The sequence below is a fragment of the Trachypithecus francoisi genome, unplaced genomic scaffold (assembly GCF_009764315.1).
Source record: "Trachypithecus francoisi isolate TF-2019V2 unplaced genomic scaffold, Tfra_2.0 Lachesis_group5, whole genome shotgun sequence".
Lineage (NCBI taxonomy): Eukaryota > Metazoa > Chordata > Mammalia > Primates > Cercopithecidae > Trachypithecus > Trachypithecus francoisi.
The window spans coordinates 129,276,064-129,297,007 of NW_022681470.1; the positions used below are offsets into that span (position 1 = coordinate 129,276,064).

General features: G+C 39.9%; 1 protein-coding gene across 4 annotated transcripts in view; it reads left to right on the top strand.

Annotated features, from left to right (window-relative positions):
* The window catches only part of GLMN (glomulin, FKBP associated protein), a 59,413-nt gene that overhangs the window by 20,277 nt on the left and 18,192 nt on the right, over positions 1-20,944 (top strand). For 3 of the 4 annotated variants that reach the window (XR_004434339.1, XM_033199731.1, XM_033199732.1), the window contains exons 8-14: positions 13,394-13,581; positions 15,271-15,324; positions 16,904-16,934; positions 17,037-17,126; positions 18,319-18,360; positions 18,572-18,645; positions 20,413-20,497. Coding sequence is in view for 3 of the 4 variants with exons in the window: in XM_033199731.1 (XP_033055622.1) it covers positions 13,394-13,581; positions 15,271-15,324; positions 16,904-16,934; positions 17,037-17,126; positions 18,319-18,360; positions 18,572-18,645; positions 20,413-20,497 (564 nt within the window). In the remaining variant the exon portion in view is untranslated. The remainder of the gene's footprint in view (positions 1-13,393; positions 13,582-15,270; positions 15,325-16,903; positions 16,935-17,036; positions 17,127-18,318; positions 18,361-18,571; positions 18,646-20,412; positions 20,498-20,944) is intronic. The other variant, XM_033199733.1, reaches the window with a different exon arrangement.

The following is a 20,944-nucleotide window of genomic DNA, read 5'->3' on the forward strand; positions in this document are numbered from 1 at the left end:
TAAAAGCATTCCCATTTCTCCACATCCTCTCCAGCACCTGTTGTTTCCTGACTTTTTAACGATTGCCATTCTAACTGGCGTGAGATGGTATCTCATTGTGGTTTTCATTTGCGTTTTTCCAATGACCAGTGATGATGAGCATTTTTTTATGTCTGTTGGCTGCATAAATATCTTCTTTTGAGAAGTGTCTGTTCATATCCTTTGCCCACTTTCTGATGGGGCTGTTGTTTTTTTCTTATAAATTTAAGTTTCTTGTAGATTCTGGATATTAGCCCTTTGTCAGATGGATAGATTGCACAAATTTTCTCCCATTTTGTGCGTTGCCTATTCACTCATGATAGTTTATTTTGCTGTGCAGAAGCTCTTTAGTTTAATTAGATACCATTTGTCTATTTTGGCTTTTGTTGCCATTGCTTTTGGTGTTTTAGTCATGAAGTCTTTGCCCATGCCTATGTTCTGAATGGTATTGCCTAGGTTTTCTTCTAGGGTTTTTATGGTGTTAGGTCTTACATTTAAGTCTTTAATCCATCTTGAGTTAATTTTTGTATAAGGTGTAAGGAAGGCATCCAGTTTCAGCTTTCTACATATGGCTGACCAGTTTTCCCAGCACCGTTTATTAAATAGGGAATCCTTTCTACATTGCTTGTTTTTGTCAGATTTGTCAAAGATCAGGTGGTTGTAGATGTGTAGTGTTATTTCAGAGGCCTCTGTTCTGTTTCGTTGGTCTGTGTATCTGTTTTGGTACCAGTACCATACTGTTTTGGTTACTGTAGCCTTGTAGTATAGTTTGAAGTCAGGTAGCATGATGCCTCCAGCTTTGTTCTTTTTGCTTAGGATTGTCTTGGCTATATGGGCTCTTTTTTGGTTCCATATGAACTTTAAAGTAGTTTTTTCCAATTCTGTGAAGAAGGTCAGTGGTAGCTTGATGGGGATAGCATTGAATCTGTAAATTACTTTGGGCAGTAGGGCCATTTTCACGATACTGATTCTTCCTATCCGTGAGCATGGAATGTTCTTCCATTTGTGTCTTCTGTTATTTCGTTGAGCAGTGGTTTGTAGTTCTCCTTGAAAAGGTCCTTCACATCTCTGGTATGTTGGATTCCTAGCTATTTTATTCTCTTTGTAGCAATTGTGAATGGGAGTTCACTCATGATTTGACTCTCTGTTTGTCTATTATTGGTGTATAGGAACACTTGTGATTTTTGCACATTGATTTTGTATTCTGAGACTTTGCTGAAGTTGCTTATCAGCTTAAGGAGATTTTGGTCTGAGACAATGGGGTTTTCTAAATATACAATCATGTCATCTGCAAACAGAGACAATTTGACTTCCTCTTTTCCTAATCAAATACCTTTATTGCTTTCTCTTGCCTGATTGCCCTAGCCGGAACTTCCAACACTTTGTTGAACAGGAGTGGTGAGAGAGGGCATCCTTGTCTTGTGCTGGTTTTCACAGGGAAGGCTTCCAATTTTTTGCCCATTCAGGCTGTGGGTTTGTCATAAAATCTCTTATTATTTTGAGATACATTCCATCAATACCTAGTTTATTGAGAGTTTTTAGCATGAAGGACTGTTGAATTTTGTCAAAGGCCTTTTCTGCATCTATTGAGATAATCGTGGTTTTTTGTCATTGGTTCTGTTTATGTGGTGGATTACATTTATTGATTTGCATATGTTGAACCAGCCTTGCATCCCAGGGATGAAGCTGACTTGATTGTGGCGGATGAGATTTTTGATGTGCTGCTGGATTTGGTATTTTATTGAGGACTTTCGCATCGATGTTCATCCGGGATATTGCCCTAAAATTCTCTTTTTTTTGTTGTGTCTCTACCAGGCTTTGGTATCAGGATGATGCTGGCCTCATAAAATGAGTTAGGGAGGATTCCCTCTTTTTCTATTGATTGGAATAGTTTCAGAAGGAATGATACCATCTCCTTTTTGTACCTGTGGTAGAATTCAGCTGTGAATCTGTCTGGTCCTGGACTTTTTTTGGTTGGTAGGCTATTAATTATTGCCTCGATTTCAGAACCTGTTATTGGTCTATTCAGAGATTCAACTTCTTTTTGATTTAGTCTTGGGAGGGTGTGTGTGTCCAGGAATTTATCCATTTCTTCTAGATTTTCTAGTTTATTTGCATAGAGGTGTTTATAGTATTCTCTGATGGTAGTTTGTATTTTTGTGGGGTCGGTGGTGATATCCCCTTTATCATTTTTTATTGGGTCTATTTGATTCTTCTCTCTTTTCTTCTTTATTAATCTTGCTAGAGGTCTATGTATTTTGCTGATCTTTTCAAAAAACCAGCTCCTGGATTCATTGATTTTTTTTTTGAAGGGTTTTTTGTGTCTCTATCTTCTTCAGTTCTACTCTCATCTTAGTTATTTCTTGCCTTCTGCTGGCTTTTGAATTTGTTTGTTCTTGCTTCTCTAGTTCTTTACATTGTGATGTTAGGATGTCAATTTTAGCTCTTTCCTGCTTTCTCTTATGGTCATTTAGTGCTACAAATTTCCCTCTACACACTGCTTTAAAAGTGTCCCAGAGATTCTGAAACGTGTCTTTGTTCTCATTGTTTTCAAAGAACATCTTTATTTCTGCCTTCATTTCGTTATTTGCCCAGTAGTCATTCAGGAGCAGGTTGTTCAGTTTCCATGTAGTTGTGCTGTTTTGAGTGAGTTTCTTAGTCCTGAGTTCTACTTTGATTGCACTGTGGTCTGAGAGACAGTTTGTTGTGATTTCTGTTCTTTTACATTTGCTGAGGAGTATTTTACTCAATTATGTGGTCAGTTTTAGAGTAAGTGTGATATGGTGCTGAGAAGAATGTATATTCTGTTGATTTGGGGTGGAGGGTTCTGTAGATGTCTATTAGGTCCACTTGGTCCAGAGGTGAGTTCAAGTCCTGGACATCCTTGTTAACCTTCTATTGATCTGTGTAATATTGACAGTGGGGTGTTAAAATCTCCCACTATTATTGTGTGGGAGTCTAAGTCTCTTTGTAGGTCCCTAAGGACTTGCTTTATGAATCTGGGTGCTCCTGTATTGGGTGCATATATATTTAGGATAGTTAGCTCTTGTTGAAGTTATCCCTTTACCATTTTGTAATGGCCTTCTTTGTCTCTTTTGGTCTTTGTTGGTTTAAAGTCTGTTTTATCAGAGACTAGGATTGCAACCCTTGCCTTTTTTTGTTTGTTTTCCATTTGCTTGGTAGATCTTTCTCCATCCTTTATTTTGAGTCTATGTGCATCTTTGCACGTGGGATGGGTCTCCTGAATACAGCAAACTGATGGGTCTTGACTCTATCCAATTTGCCAGTCTATATCTTTTATTTGGGGCATTTAGCCCATTTACATTTAAGGTTAGTATTGTTATGATTGAATTTGATCCTGTCATTATGATGTTAGCTGGTTATTTTTCCCATTAATTGATGTGGTTTCTTCATAGCGTTGCTGGTCTTGACCATTTTTGTAGTGGCTGGTACCAGTCGATCCTATTCGTGTTTAGTGCTTCCTTCAGGAGCTCTTGTAAGGCAGGCCTGGTGGTGACAAAATCTCTCACCATTTGCTTGTCTGTAAAGGATTGTATTTCTCCTTCACTTATGCATCTTAGTTTAGCTGGATATGAAATTCGGGGTTGAAAATTCTTTTCTTTAAGAATGGTGAATACTGGCCCCCACTCTCTTCTGACTTGTAGGGTTTCTGCTGAGAGATTCGCTTAGTGTGACGGGCTTCCCTTTGTGGGTAACCCGACCTTTCTCTCTGGCTGCCCTTAAAAGTTTTTCATTCACTTCCACCTTGGTGAATCTGACAATTATGTGTCTTGGGGTTGCTCTTCTCGAGGAGTATCTTTGTGGTGGTCTCTGTATTTTCTGAATTTGAATGTTGGCCTGCCTTGCTAGGTTATGGAAGTTCTCCTGGATAATACCCTGAAGAGTGTTTTCTAACTTTGTTCCATTCTGCCTGTTACTTTCCAGTACACCAGTCAAACGTAGATTTGGTCTTTTCACATAGTCCCATATTTCTTGGAGGCTTTGTTCGTTTCTTTTCACTCTTTTTTTCTCTGATCTTGTCTTCTCACTTTATTTCATTAATTTGATCTTCAGTCACTGATACCCCTTCTTCCACTTGATCGAATCAGCTACTGAAGTTTGTGCATGCATCACGTAGTTCTCGCTGTGTGGTTTTCAGCTCCATCGGGTCATTTAAGGTCTTCTCTACACTGTTTATTCTAGTTAGCTATTCGTCTAACCTTTTTTCAAGGTTTTTAGCTTCCTTGTGACGGGTTAGAACATGCTTCTTTAGCTCGGAGAAGTTTGTTATTACTGACCTTCTGAAGCCTACTTCTGTCAACTCGTGAAACTCGTTCTCTGTCCAGCTTTTTGTTCCCTTATTGGCCAAGAGCTGCGATCCTTTGGAGAAGCAGAGGCACTCTGTTTTTTGGCAATTTCAGGTTTTCTGCTCTGGTTTCTGCCCATCTTTGTGGTTTTATCTACCTTTGATCTTTGATGATGGTGACCTACAGATGGGGTTTTGGTGTAGATGTCCTTTTTATTGATGATGATGCTGTTCCTTTCTGTTTGTTAGTTTTCCTTCTAACAGTCAGACCCCTCAGCTGCAGGTCTGTTGGAGTTTGCTAGAGGTCCACTCCAGACCCTGTTTGCCTGGGTATCACCAGTGGAGACTGCAGAACAGCAAATATTCCTGCCTGAACCCTCCTCTAGAAGCTTTGTCCCAGAGGGGCACCCGCCTGTTTGAGGTGTCTGTCGGCCCCCTACTGGAAGGTGTCTCCCAGTCAGGCTACTTGGGAGTCAGGGACCTACTTGAGGAGGCAGTCTGTCCATTATCGGAGCCCGACTGCCATGCTGAGAGAACCACTGCTCTCTTCAGAGCTGTCAGACAGGGACGTTTAAGTCTGCAGAAGCTGTCTGCTACCTTTTGCCCTGTCCCCAGAGGTGGAACCTATAGAGGCAGTAGGCCTTGCTGAGTTGTGGTGGGCTCCGCCCAGTTCGTGCTTCCAGGCCTCTTTGTTTACACTGTGAGCTACTCAAGCCTCAGCAATGGCAGACGCCCCTTCCCCTGTCCAGCTGCAGCCTCACAGGTCAATCTCAGACTGCTGTGCTAGCAGTGAGCAAGGCTCTGTGGGTGTGAGATCCACCAAGCCAGGCACAGGAGGGTATCTCCTGGTCTGCCGGTTACTAAGACTGTGGGAATAGCACAATATTTGGTCAGGAGTGTACCGTTTCCCCAGATACAGTCTGTCACGGCTTCCCTTGGCTAGGAAAGGGAAATGCGCTGACCCCTCGTGCTTCCCAGGTGAGGCGATGCCCCACCCTGTTTCAATTTGCCCTCAGTGGGCTGCACCCACTGTCCAGCCAGTCCCAATGAGATGAACCAGGTACCTCAGTTGGAAATGCAGAAATCACCCATCTTCTGCATCAATCTCGCTGGGAGCTGCAGACCGGAGCTGTTTCTATTCAGCCATCTTGGAAGTGACTCCTTTTTTTTTTTTGAGACAGAGTCTCGCTCTGTCACCCAGGCTGTGGTTCAATGGCACGATCTCAGTTCTCTGCAATCTCCCCCTCCTAGGTTCAAGCAATTCTCCTGCCTTAGCCTCCCAAGTAGCTGGGATTACAGGCACCCACCACCACGCCTGGCTAATTTTTTGTATTTTTAGTAGAGATGGAGTTTCGCCATGTTGGCCAAGCTGGTCTCAAACTCCTGACCTCAGGTGATCCACCTGCCTCAGCCTCCCAAAGTCAGGAATTACAGGTGTGAGCCACTGCACCCTGCCACAAGGTGATTTTAATGTACAAAGTGACTTTAATGATGGACATAGAATTTAAGCTGGGTAAGGAGTAAAGCTGGGACATACTAAATGCAAGAGACAGTGAAAAGGTGATTGGATCATTAGGTTATAGAACCTGATGTGGATGACAAATGTTTGGAGTTAGGTTACTAAAAGGAGTGAACTGAAAAAATAGGTGTAAAGAATAGGATGCTTGAAAATAGTGTTATGAAAAGATTATAGTTACTAGTATCAATGGGGTGTGAACATGAGAGGGTGTTCTAAAGGAGAGGGTAGAGGCCAAGGTCATTGGACTAGAGAAAATAGATTTCTGAGATTTCTTTGGTTGTACATTTAAATCCCACAGAATTATAATGTTGGAAAGCCACGTGATGGGGTGACCTTGGGGTCTACTAACTGCAACAAGGAGGGGTAGAAATGGTAAAGTCATAAAAAATGAGTTTCAGAGTTGAGGGATTTTTAGAGAGGATGGGGAGAGAATGGTGTAGAAGCAGCAAGGAGAACAGATGTATTCCCAGGCTCAGTGGTACAATGGGTATAGATGAAAAATATAGCAGTCTTTTTCTTGGAAGTGACTCCTTTTATTTTTTGAGACAGAGTCTCGCTCTGTCACCCAGGCTGTGGTTCAATGGCACGATCTCAGTTCTCTGCAATCTCCACCTCCTAGGTTCAAGCAATTCTCCTGCCTTAGCCTCCCAGTTGTTTTCAGATGAGAGCCAATTTTCATTTAGGAGAGATGGAAAAAGGGGTAATATGAAGGGATGCTAGAAGTTTATGGGAATAAATTCGGAAGATGAGAGATGACTTGGTGACTAATATAATTAGGAATACATAACTTAATAAGGTTCATGCTGGTGGTCACGATGATAGTGAAGAGGCTGTGAGAGATGAAGAAGGAGAGGGGAAGGGTTTTCTCTGGAGCACACGGAAGTCTGGGGGCTCTTCATTGTTGCCAGTGCTAGAGTACAGTATCATCTCCTGGAGGTGGTATAAGCACCATCACCTATGATGCGTATTTTGAGAAGACAACTATGAAAGTTGGAAACTATTAGAGGAAATCTGGTGATGCAGAAAAACCAAACTCAGTTTCTCCTACTATAGTCATAACAAGTTTCTGACACCAGATGTATGGAGTTTCCTTGCCCTGCCCCCTGCACTTCACGGCAAGCAAGCAAGCAGTTCTACAGCGGACACCAATTGGGTGTCCTCTAATTCAATTCCAACATTACCTACCTGGAGACAGTGTCAGATTTCACAGGTTGAGTGAGGACTGAATCCCTCAAGACTGCCCCCCTTCCAATGCAGTCTCAAGCCCCAGGATGTTTTACCTGTGCTCTGACTGGCTGTAAATCAAGATTCCCAGGACCCCCTCCTTGGGTTTGATTAATTTGCTAGATTGGCTTACAGAATTCAGGGAACTGCTTACTTATATTTAGTGGTTTACTGTAAAGAATATTACCAAGGATACAGATGAAGAGATGCATAGGGCTAGGTGTAGAGGAGGAGGTACCAAGTTTCCATACCCTTCCTAGATGCACCACCCTACTGGAAACTTCGTGTGTTCAGCTTCCAGAAGCTTTCTGAATCCGATCATTTTGGGTTTTTATGGAGGCTTCATTATGTAGGAATGATTGATTACCTCATTGACCACTGGTAATCAACTTAATCTTCAGCCCCTCTCCTTTACTGAGGTGGGATAGGGGTGGGGCTGTGGGACTGAAAGGTCCAACCTTCTAATCACAGGGTTGGTTCTCTTGGCAACCAGCTCCCATCCTGAGGCTATCCAGGAGACCTAGCCATCAGTCAGCTCAACAGCATAAAGACACTTACCACTTTGGAGATTCCAAGGATTTTAGGAGTTATATCCCAGGAAGTGGGAACAAAGAACAAATATATATTTCACAGTATCACAGATGTTAAATCTGGGAGTGATGTAATCAAACTGTGTTTAGGATTCATCACTTTAAAGGAAGATGACTAACGGGGATAAAACTGGAAGTAGGGAAGCCTTGGGAGTTAAGTAAGAAATGATGGGAGCCTGAGTATAGATGTGTGGATATAGTTTTTGTTTGTTTCCTGTTTTTAATTGACTAAATTTATGGTACATTCTGTTATTAGGTTAAAGATGAAGAAAGGGCAGATTTGAGAACTTTATAGTAGGTAAACTGGCAAAATTTGGTCATTGATTGAATTTTGAATAGAACATGGATGAGAGTTTTTGCTTGGATAACTGGGCAGATGAAGGTGCCAATACTTGAGATAGAGAATACAGAGCAAGAATCTGGGGGTCTTGAGCTTTTAAATAAAATGTATTATAAAAATTTTAAAACATTCAGAAAAGTACTAAAAATAATGTAGCACATGCCCATGTACCCATCACCCAGCTTCAATAATTATGAACATTTTGCCAGTTTTATCTATCCTCCTTCTTTTCTTGCTGTGGTATAACAAGTCCTAAACATAATTCATCTAAGTCTTTAAGGATGCTTCCCTAATGATAAGGGCTTTTTTAAAAAAACAAATAACCACCATGTTATCATGACACCTAACAAGATTTTATTACCTTTTGTTAAAATTTTTTGAGACAGGGTTTTACTCCCATTGTCCAAGCTGAAGGAAGTGGCATGATCTCGGCTCACTGAAACCTCTGCCTCCCGGGCTCAAGCAATTCTCCTGCCTCAGCCTCCCAGGTAGCTGGGACTGCAGGCACACATAGTCCCACCTGGCCAATTTTTGTATTTTTGGTAGAGATGGGGTTTCACCATGTTACCCAGGCTGGTCTCGAATTCCTGGGCTCAAGCGATCTGGCTGCCTTTGGCTTCCCAAAGTGCTGGGATTACAGGCGAGAGCCACTATTCCCGGCCTAACACCTAACAAGATTAACAATAATTTTTTAATATATATCTAATAACCAGAGAGAGAGTAGGTTTTTAAGGAATTTAAAATATAATATTTTAATATGTAAAATATATGTATATTTAATATAGAATTATATGTAAATATGTATATATACTTTTTGAGTTAGGGTCTCGCTCTGTGGCCTAGGCTGGAGTGCAGTGGCACAACCATAGCTCGCTGCAGCCTCAACCTCCCAGGCTCAAGTGATCCTTCCATCTCAGCCTCCTGAGTAACTGGGACTGCCCCAGCATGCCTGGCTAATTTAAAATTTTGTTTTGTAGAGGTGAAGTCTTACTATGCTGTACAGATTGGTCTTGAACTCCTGGGCTCAAGTGGTCCTCCCACCTTGGCTTCCCAAAGTGCTGGAATTACAGATATGAGCCACTGTACCTGGCCAGGAGATACTTTGAATAAGATGGGTTGAGATTACCTAAAGAGGTGACAAGAGAAAAGGGCTCAGGAGTGAACTCTAGAGAGTACTGGCACTTAAAATGAGCCCAAAAAAGAAGTCAGAAGTGGTAGAAATACACAGAAACTGATGTAGTAGAGTTTCAGAAGGATAGAGGTGATCAGTACTGTTACATGCAACGTAGAGGTACGCTGAAAAACATCCATTGGATTTAGGAAGTAAGATGGCATTGTTAATCTTAGCAAGAAGAGTTTAAGTATAGTGCTGGAGACAAATCAGAATGGAGTTGATAGAAGAATGAATGACATGAGAAAAAGGAGATGACTAATGTAAGCTATTCTTTGAAAGAGTATAGATGAATAGGGAAGGAGGTAATCGCTAGAAGACATGAGCTAAGGGTAGGAAGGTAATGGAGATCGGAAGACTTAAGCATGTTTATAGCTGTTGGGGTGCAAACTGTTGAGGTGCAAACTGTTGAGAGAAAAATACAAGTGTTTATGAGATAACTGAAATAATGTGGCTTATGAGCAGATGGCTGGACATAGTATCAAGGACATAAGGGAGGTCCTAGAGAGGAAGAACTAATGGGTATCAAGGTAAGAAAACATGTTGAGAAATTTGTAGCAGGAATGGGAACTTACAATTGAGAGGAATCAAACCCACTGGCCTCGGATTTCTAGGTGAAGGAGAGATGATGTCTTAATAATGAGGAGGTAAAAATGGGCATTGAGTAAAAGGGCTTAAGGAAACTGGTAAAGGTTTGGAATACTGAGCGGAAAGGAAAGAGATGGTGGAAGGCCATGGAAGCATGAGTCAGCAGTACTGAGCACTCAGTGGTGCTTGGAGACCACAACTGTAGTGGTAACAGTCTGTATTTTTTTATCCAGCAATACTCAGCTCCCTGTGTGTAGAAGTAGAGAAGGTAGATTGTAGTTATTTTTCCAAGGCTGGCATTTTACTGGGTAGATAATGCTGAAGGAAATACAGGGTGCAGATAGTTCAACTGGTCAATACTCCATGATCCAGGTTGGATAAGTAAAGAAGGGGGGTTTGGAGGGGATGCCTAGGTTGGTCAAAATGAAGGAATCACAGGACTGGAGAAGTCAGAAGTAGAAAAGCAGATTGCTAGGAGAGAGAGGATGAGAGATTTTGGTCAGAAAATGGGATATTGGAGTTTAAAGTATCAAATACAGAATAGTTCCAGATGTTCAGAGATCCGGCATGGGATTAGGTACTAAAATGGATTAGAACTAAAGGTCACTAGAATTTAGAAATTGAGAACCATGAGAGTAGATGCAGTGACTTGCTGCTTGATTGAAAAATAATAATAATAATAAAGGACCATGAGACTAGCCTGTTATAGGGTTTATCTGCGTGAACATTCAATTTTCCCAGGATCATAGCAGGAGTTGGGTAGAGAAAAAGAATATGAGAAGGTGCCAGAGTCTTCAGTGAATGTCAGGAAATTACCAGGAAGTCAGCATATGACAGAGAAAAGAACAGGATGTTATCTGCATCAAAGGAAAATGTGCTTTTGTTGAAAAGTACAGAAAAAGCCAATACTACAATTCTCTGCTCAGCCCCTACCTGTACTCCCCAGCCAACAGCTGCCTTCCCGACCCTGTGGTATAAAAGGTGTGAGAATGAGCATCTCCCACCAGAAATCAGACAGGTTTAGTTAAGGCAGTGAGGCAGAATAAGCATCCTATGAAGAGACTGAGGATGTAGGTGAGTGGTTCTAAAATCTCAGTAGAAGGAACATTGCAAGTAGAAAGAGCCAGCAGTAAGGATGCACAGAGCAGTCTAGAAGTAGAGGTGAGACCAGCTAGGAGATGAAATGAGGAGAAGTCTTCTGTTCTGTGCTGGAGAAGTACTGGTAAGTGTGGTGTGGTTGGGATTCACTGGCCTCAGCCATGCTTACTTTGGTACAAGTTATTTTGGTACAGAACTACTGGAATGTCCCAAAGGCTTTAGTACAGGAACATTCCTGAAAGGACAAAAGCTGCCATGAATTTTGAGAAATTGTATGGTGGCAGGTATAGCCTGGGTCTGAGCAAAACTGCTGGATGGTGTGTGGGTAGATAGTGAAGGCCCAGATTTGGGAACAGATTGGACCTCAGATATCCAGAGCAGCACTGTAGAATCTAGTTGCATATAATGTTTTTAAAAGGGTATGTTAGGCTGGGCACAGTAGCTCATGCCTGTAGGCCCAGGCCTTTGGGAGGCCAAGGTGGGCAGATCACTTAAGCCCAGGAGTTCAAGACCAGCCTGGGCTACATGGCAAAACCCCATCTCTATAAAAAAATTAAAAATAAAAAATTTTTAAAAATAGTGGGCATAGTGGCATGTACCTGTAGTCCCAGCTACTCAGGAGACTGAGGAAGGTGGATTGCTTGAGCCTGGGGAAGTCAAGGCTACAGTGAGCCATCATCATGCCTCTACACTCCAGCCTGAGTGACAGAGTGAGATCTTGTCACCAAAAAAAAAAAAAAAAAAACAGGGCTACCTTACTCTGGAAGAAACACATGTAGCATTGGCTGAATAAAGAAATGAAGCTTCATGATTAAGGACATTTGGAATCAGAGTGCAATAAACTTTTTGTCTTGTAGCTATAACAAGAATGCATGGCTTTGAAAATCACTGCAGCAGTATATATTTAGCATCTGGTCGCTGAATAGCAGTCTCTTGTGACTGAGGATGATTTTCCGTGGTTCCTTTTTGTATTCTGAAATGACTAATGGAACCATCTGGGATCAGCAGATTTTAACTCCCTGAAGGCTGGAAAAGACTTACTTGGCTTTATAATTCCCCACATAGTCAGGCCCAGTGCCTTGCACTTAAGTGTTTATTGAATAAAAGAGTGACTTGTGTGGAAGTTATTCATTCTGCTTTAGCTGTTTTTGTCATTCATTCCCTTTTAACTCCTATATGGTAGTTTGTTGTGACTTTAACTTTCTTACGCTTTTTTTGTGGAGCTGCTCAATGATTATTTGACATAGGTATTATGCCGTTATATGGCTCATCCAGTGTCACACAGCTAGTAAGTGGCAGAGCCAAAGCTCAAAATCAATTTCAGTGGATTCTGAAGGTCAGGTGCTTTGCGGTACACTAGAATTAATACCAGTATAAGAGGCGTGGGGTGATCCTGTTTCCTGAGCATAAAGCTTTATTTAGCCCTGTGGTCCTACCCACTCATGCAAGGATGCTTCTCTTTCTCATCTGACATGAGAACCCAGATGACTTGAGAGATCAACAGTGTTTCCTCAACGCTGCCCTGCCCAGCGTTCCTGCAGCCCACTCTGTACAGGCAGACAGTGTCAGTGGAACACTGTTTCTGGAGTATTCTTCATTTTAGTTGCTTTACCCTTGCTTCATATATTTGTATGTCTCACATTTTAGATTGCTCTCAAATATCCCTGAAGCACTTTTAAAAAAAAAAAATTGTGGTAAAATATACATAAAATTCATTTTAAACTTTTTTTAAACTATGATTCTGAATTAATTTAGAATACTTCTGATGTATAAAATGCTATGTAAAATACGATTTTGCTGTTGGCTTCTGTATTAGTTTTTCACTGCTATATAACAAATTCCTTTAAACTTAGCAGTTTAAAACAGCATGCCTTTGTTATCTCACAGTTTCTATGGATCAGGAGTCCAGCCACAGCTTAATTGGGTCCTCTGCTCAGGGTCTCATTGGGCTACAGGCCAGTTGTTGACTGGGCCTTTAGTCTTTATCAGAAGCTTAACTGGGAAAGATCCACTTCCAGGTTTCCGCTGTTGGCAGAATTTCCTCCAAGCTGTAGGACTGAGGTCCCCATTTTCTTGCTGTCTGTCAGCCAGGGACCACATTTAGCTTCTAGGATCTGCCTGTAGTTGGTCCCTTGCCATGTAGTTCTGTCCATGAGCCTTCTCGTAACATGGCAGCTTAGTTCTTTAAAGCCAGCAAGGGAGAGTTTCTGACTCTCAGGGAAGGCCTGGACCCCCTTTAAAAATCTACCTGATTAAGTTAGGGCCACCCAGGATGGTTTCCTTTCAGAATAACTCAAAATCAACTGATTTGATTTGACCTTAATTACTTCTGTAGAAACCCCTTCACTTTTGTCATATAATCTAATCATGGGAGTGACATCTTGGCATATTCTGTTGGTTGAAAGCAGGTCTCGTAGGTCCCACTTATACTCAAAGGGAGTGATTACACTCCCCTTGGTGAGAATATGGAGTCTGAATACGGGACAGGGGGCGTCTTAGAGTTTGTGTGCTACGGTTTCCTTTTTTATCCATTTCATAGGGTTTTTTATCAGCAATTGGACACCCTTTCCCCAAAATGATTTTTAATCATGGAAGGAAAAAGAGAACTTGGAATTATCTTGAATTTGAAGAAGAAGAAGATAAACAATTAGCAGACTCAATGGCTTCTCTGGCATATCTAGTATTTGTACAGGGCATCCGTATTGATCAGCTTCCAATGGTCTTAAGGTAAGAGTTAGTGTTTGGTTTATTCATGTATTCTAAAAGGAATTTCATGAAATTCTCATCTATTTAATGTCCAATATATGCATATTAACACACTAATACATTTTAAATAAATAATAAAGGCTATTTTTAATAAGAATGGTCCCAGCTATAATCTGTTAAAGATAGCAGTAGACAAGTAATGAAAGTGGGGAGTGTTGAAATAGGTGTAAGGGAATGGTGGGGACAAGAATCAGAAGATGATAAACTGGGCTTGGTTTTGAAGCTTTTGAGACCACCCTGGAACTAGCCAGGTACCCAGGGGTACCATCATCTTTTCACTGGATTACTGCTGTAATCCTAAGTGGATATTTATATATCCACGTGGACTCCCTTTTAATTTAACACATTCTCAACATACCAGAAAGTGAAGCCTTAAAAGAAGTCCCTTACTGAAAACCCTCCAGTGGCTTTGTATTGCTTTAAGAATAAAGTCTTAATGCCTTTGCATAACTTCTGAGACAAACTTATGCTTGGTCTGTTCCCTGCTTGATTGACCTGATTCATCTCCTACCACCTTTCTTCTTGTTTGCTGTGCTCCAGTGACACAGAACTTCTTTTGTTTCTTGTTTAAATGTTATGAGTTTTCCAGCTATTTGGCCTTTGTATATGCTTAAAATTATCTTTATCCTTAAATGTCACTTGCTGAGCAAAGCCTTCACTCACCACCCAATTTAGGTTGAATCCTTCCATTATAATTACCTTGACCTGTCTTCTTTTCCCACAATGTTCATTAAAGTTATTTTTAAAATATATAATTTTATAATGTAATACCTTCTGGACTTTGAGTTCTGTGATAATAAGGATTGTATTTTTGTCTCTAGGCATTGGGTGTTTGTGTGAGTTTGTATATTTATATATGAATATACCTAGGAGTATATTTGTATGTAAATGTTGCGATCATGGCTATCATTTGCATGTTCACCATGTATGAAACATTATACTAATAACTTTATATGCATTATCTCATCCTTATAATAAGCCTGTGAAGTAGAGCATTCTTTCATTTTACAGATGAAAATAACAGGCTTAGACAAGTTAATACACCACCGAAGATCTAACTACTTTGTGGCGTAGATGGGATTCAGGCAGCTCTGTCTGACCCCAGAGCCTGTACTCTTAAGGATCATAGTCTATCACCAAAATAACTGATACAGCATATGTGTATTACTTTGCTGGGGCTCCTGTAAAAAAGTGCTACCAACTGGATGGTTAAAATAACAGAAATAGTTTGTCTCATAGTTCTGGAGGCTCCTTCTGAGGGTTGTGAAGGAGAATCTTCTCCATGCCTCTCCCCTGGCTTCTGGTGATTTGCTCGCAATCTTTGATGGTCTTTGGCTTGTAGATGCATTATCCTGTTCTCTGCCTTCATGTTCATGTGCTGTTCTCCCTGTGTGCTTGTATCTGTCTCCAAACTTTCCTTTTTTATAAGGATAGCAGTCATATTGGATTAGGGCCCACCCTAATAATCTCACTTTAAATTGATTACCTCCATAAAAACCCCTGTCTCCAAATAAGGTCAAATTCTGAGGTACTAGAGATATAGACTCTAACATATCTTTTTGGGGGGAGATACAATCCAACCCATAACTGTATGTGCGTACATATCTCTGTGTGTATTTTATATATATATTTGTTTTGTTTCTATTTTAGCCCATTGTACCTTTTGCAGTTTAATATGGGGCATATTGAAGTCTTTTTGCAAAGGTAAGATCATGTAGATGGTATCTCAAAATGAACAGTGTTAAAATCATCCTTGTTACGATCAGCACAGACTGCCTGCTCTTTGCTAGGCTCTAATTAATTAACTGGTTATTTTATAAAACAGCTTGGCACATAATTCACGAGAGAGACAGAAATGAGTCGGAGGTTTTACACCAAAGTCTCTTTTATTTTAAACCTAAGACAGTATTAAGATTTTGTCTTAAGGGCTTTTCCAGTCATCTCTTTCTAAGGTTTCTTCTCTTATTCCAAAAGTTGGTAATTAAAACACCCCTACCCTACTGCATCCTCCTCTATCTTAAGGAAGGGCAGTCAATAAAACATGTTCATCCATATTTTTCCTTCATGGACACAGTCTGTGAATTGCATCAAAAGGAAGGAGGTGTCTTGACTTCCACCTTTTATAATTGAGATTATTGACGGTGATATCATTTAATTACAACTTTTCTCATTTGAGGTGCTAAGCAGCAGGACTTTCTATTTAAAAAAAAAAAAAAAGCCAGGCGTGGTGGCTCACACCTACAACCCCAGCACCTTGGGAGACCAAGGCAAGAGGATTGCTTTACCCCAGGAGTTCGAGGCCAGTCTCTCTCTCTACAAAAAATCTGAAAAATTAGCCAGGCGTGGTGGCGCATGCCCGTTGTCGCTACTTGGGAGGCTGAGGTGAAAGAATCGCCTGTACCGGGGAGGTCTAGGCTGCAGTGAGCAGAGATCACACCACTGCAGTCCAGCCTGGGCAACAGAGTAAGACCCTGTCTCAAAAGGAAAAAAAAAAAAAGGAAATTACAGAGTAACAAGTATACATAATTTCTAGACAGAAATTAAAGAATTTCGCAAAACTGTATGCTTTGTTTTCTTTCACTATAACATGTAACTTGTTTAAATTATCCCCTGTGATCAGTTAGGGCTTTGCAGTTATTCTTCTGGAACACTAGTGACAGTTTATCAATCCCATCTCTTACCAGGTGAAGGAAGATTTGTAACATGGCAATGTGCAAATCTTCAGCATACAAGGCAGGAATTTCCAAGGGTCTCCTGGCACAAGTAGTTACTAACTCTGTAAATTTGCTGTATTTTGTATGTGTTAATGATTTTATATTCATTACATTTAGTTTCTGTTATTCATACAGTGATAGTATGTATTGTTTTGAATCTAAGTCCTTAAGATTAAATTCTTCAGATTTCCAAACTGCATAGTCATTGAATCTTTTTTTGAATAAAAAGATTTGGAAAGATTTTACAGAACAATCAACTGGAATATATAGCATTGGTTATATCAGGTATAGTTAGTTTCTTAGCGCTTGCTATTGAAGATCTATTGTTTTGAAGTTAGGAAATATCCCTGAATAGATTTATTTTGGTCAGATTTAGCAGTCTTAGCCAAACCAAAAGACAGATCAAAGATGGATTAAAACTTTTGATCAAGTTCTTCAACAGAATTTCTCCTTAATGATATGCATTTTAAAAGTGTTAAAATTTCAATTTTTGCTGTATTTTTCATAAGATGAAGTATCCTTCTAAAATAGTTTACAAATTCATGATAAATTATAATATTATTTTTCAGAACAGAAGAGTCTGTTATCTCCAAAGGATTGGTAAGATGTTTGTTCCCATTATAACTTAAATACATAGTCTTGTCAACAAATAACAGCTGTTGACTTCACTATATATGTATCTGCATATATTTTAATCTGTAGGAGCTGCTGGAGAATAGTTTATTGAGAATAGAAGACAGTAGTCTACTTTACCAGTACTTAGAAATCAAGAGTTTTCTTACTGTACCTCAGGTAAATAAAATATGTATTCTAATATTGAAAATAGCCCTTTGCCTGTTCTGAACTGAAAGTAAGGTCTTTTCTGATTCCTTTCCCACTCTCTTCTCTGCAACCTTTAAAAACTCTGGTGTAATGCTGTCCAGTAGAACTTTGACAGTATGAAAGTCACTAACCAAACTGAACACTTGAAATATGACTAAGGAACTAAGTTGTTCTGTGTATGTGTGTGTGTGTGTGTGTGTGTGTGTTTTTGAGACGGAGTCTCGCTCTGTCACCCAGGCTGGAGTGTGGTGGCGCTATCTCGGCTCACTGCAAGCTCCGCCTCCTGGGTTCACGCCATTCTTCAGCCTCAGCCTCCCGAGTAGCTGGGACTACAGGCACCCGCCACCACGCCCGGCTAATATTTTTGTATTTATAGTAGAGATCGAGTTTCACCGTGTTAGCCAGGATGGTCTCGATCTGCTGACCTCATGATCCACCCGCCTCCCAAAGTGCTGGGATTACAGGCATGAGCCACCGCGCCCAGCCGGAACTGAGTTTTAAATTTAAATTTTAATTTGTTTAAACATGAATAGCTGTTAGAGGCCACCATTATAGATAGCACAGTGTCCAGTAGAAAAGCATAACTTTCTTCTTTTAATACTTTATTTCTGTAGGGATCTTGGAAAATGAAGCTCCTTTATGTTTCTCATAACTCAGGTTCTCAGGACTCCATCCGAGGCATCCACTGACTCATTACCATAAAGACTAATATACATTTTGTTTTTCCCTCCTATGGTTAATTTTGCCCAGTACTCTTTGTTATGATATCCAAGGACATCCTTAGATTTCAGTGTGGGAACTGGTTTTCCTAATATTTAAATAGAAAAACATGGTTTTTGTTAACATATTGTTTGATTGTTTTTAATTAATAAATTATATTTCTGTAGTTTTGATTTCATTTTCTTGCCACTGTAGACATAATTAAAAATTATCATTTGCTTTTAAAAGTACGCTTTGTGACACTCTACTCAATATCACTTAAAAAATCAATTGTAGTTAGCTTTCTGGAATGGAAGGCTTAGGGAAAAATTAATTTACTTCACTTTTAAATCTGCTACCCTCACTTCTCTGAATTTTTAGTAACCTATTGATGTATTGTAGTTGTTTGTTTGCAGTCAGTATAATCTGTTTACATCTGAATTTTACATTTTTTTATTTCCAGGGCTTAGTGAAAGTAATGACACTTTGCCCCATTGAGACACTGGTATGTAAATGTTTGGAGACTAAAGAATAATGAGTTACAATGAGAAAATTTGACAAATAATTTAATCTTCTTTTTAAAAGTTTTAATTTGTAAAATTTTTATATATTTAGGAGGTACAAGTGTAGATTTATTACATGCATGAAATGGATAGTGATGAAGTCTGGGCAATCTTTATTCATTTGATATAATAATATTGTTTGTTCCATTTTAGAGGAAAAAGAGTTTAGCTATGCTTCAGCTGTATATTAACAAGTTGGATTCACAAGGCAAATATACATTATTTAGGTATGTATCAAGCGTGGCTAATTGCTAAGTGTGTGGTTGATTAAAAATGATGTTAATGCCATGTAATTGTTTTAGGGTGTAATGTGTCGGTATATTTTACATGTAATTCAACTCTGGTTGGAAGCCATATTATACATTCTCAGTGATGGCTAGAGAACGGGTTAATCAAATATTTCAGATACATACTATATATGTCTATATTCTGTATGAATAATAGTATATATTGCAGTTCAATCAATTGGAATACTCTAAATTTGAAATAGACTTAAAAATAATTAAACTGAGATGGATGATGCTCCTACTAGAACTTTATGTATGTCACTAATCTCCATTACTCACAGTTGAAATTGATGGCTTTGGAATTATAACTTTGATAGGCTATGCACTATGTTAATAGTAAGAGCTTACTAATAGTGCTCTTTGAGGTGGATAAGATTCTAGCAACTCTCTAAAGATTGGTAAGCTTTCTAATTTTCTGTGAAGAGCCAAATGGTAAATATAGGTTTTATGGGCTATACAGTCTCTGTTGCAACTGCTCAATGCTGACTTTGTATTGGGGATGGGTGTGTTCCAGTAAAACTTTATTGATAAAATTGGGCAGCAGGCTGGATTTGCTAAAATGTCTTACTTGGGATTGGCCAGTATTAACTCTGTTCTTTTTGTGGGGGTGCAGCAGTGTGATCATGGCTCAGTGCAGCCTTGACCCTTGACCTCCCAGCTTCAGGTGATCCTCCCACCTCAGCCTCCCAGGTAGCTGGGATTACAGGTGCATGCCATCATGCCCAACTAATTTTTTTGTGGAGACAAGGTTTTTCCATGTTACCCAGGCTGGTCTCAAACTCCTGGGCTCAAGTGATTCACACCTACCTCAGCCTCTCAAAGTGTTGAGATGACACACGTGAGCCACCATGCCCAGCCAACACTCCTGATCCTATCTTTTCTTGTTGTTCTATTGAGAGTAAGAGCAAGTTTATGAAATCTCAATTCTTAGGTATTATACTAGCTTTCCTATTCTATTCTATCTGTAACTCTATCAATAAATCCCCTTTTTTTCTTAAGCTACTCATACCTGTTTTTTTTTTTTTTTTTGCAATTAAGCTACTCTAGCACTAGACTACTTTCACAGGAAATAATTTGGGGATTTTTTTAGACTATTATGTTAGTGCCCTTTCTTGCCATGTTAAATTATTGTAACTATGTGCATAAAAATATTCAAGTTTGGTTTGATAGAAATGGCTTGTTGGAAGATCCAGTTATAAGTAAGAATTTATGGGCCAGGTGCGGTGGCTCATGCCTGTAATCCCAGGACTTTGGGAGGCTGAGGCGGGCGGATCACGAGGTCAGGAGTTCGAGACAAGCCTGGCCAACATGGTGAAACCTCGTTCTACTAAAAATGTAAAAAATTAGCCGGACATGGTGACTGGCACCTGTAATCCAAGCTACTCGGGAGGCTGAGGCAGGAGAATCACTTGAACCAGGAGGCGGGGGTTATAGTGAGCCGAAATCGTGCCATTGCACTCCAGCCTGGGCAACAGGGTGAGACTGTCTAAAAAAATAAAAATAAAAAAATAAGTTACCATTTAGTGAGAGCAATAACTATTACAGGTGACTCTGTAATTGGTTGATCACCTTGCTAATTACCATTCCTGTGGGGTTTTTATTCCTAGAAGTAACACATGGCCTCTTTGAATTTATAAGACTTTTATCACCATTTAATTCTAATGCTGTCCAGGATAATTTCACATGTATTGTAATTTTGCTTTCAAGGTGCTTATTGAATACAAGTAATCACTCAGGTGTGGAGGCTTTTATTATTCAAAATATCAAAAATCAAATTGACATGTCATTAAAGGTAAGAACATAGCCAAAGTGTCAATTGCCAATTTATTTTGTAGGGTATATTTATTCATACGTAGAATACATTAATGTGAGTTATTGCTCTATCTCTAGTAATACTATTACTTAAATACTATTAAGGCATATTTTTTCCCCTATTTCTACTATGTTTTAAAAACTCTGAATTTGGAAATTTTGTTAACTCTAAGTTTAAATTGTATTCTTTGAGCATTTTTTTTTTTTTTTTTTGAGACAGGGTTTCACTCCTGTCACCCAGGTTGGGTGCAGTGGCACGATCTCGGCTCACTGCAGCCTCCACCTCCTGGGCTCAAGCAGTCCTCCCAAATCAGCCTCCCGAGTAATTGGGACTTCAGGTGCCCACCACTGCACCTGGCTGAAGTTTGACTTTGTAGAGATGGAGTTTCACCGTGTTGCCCAGGCTTGTCTTGAACTCCTGAGCTCC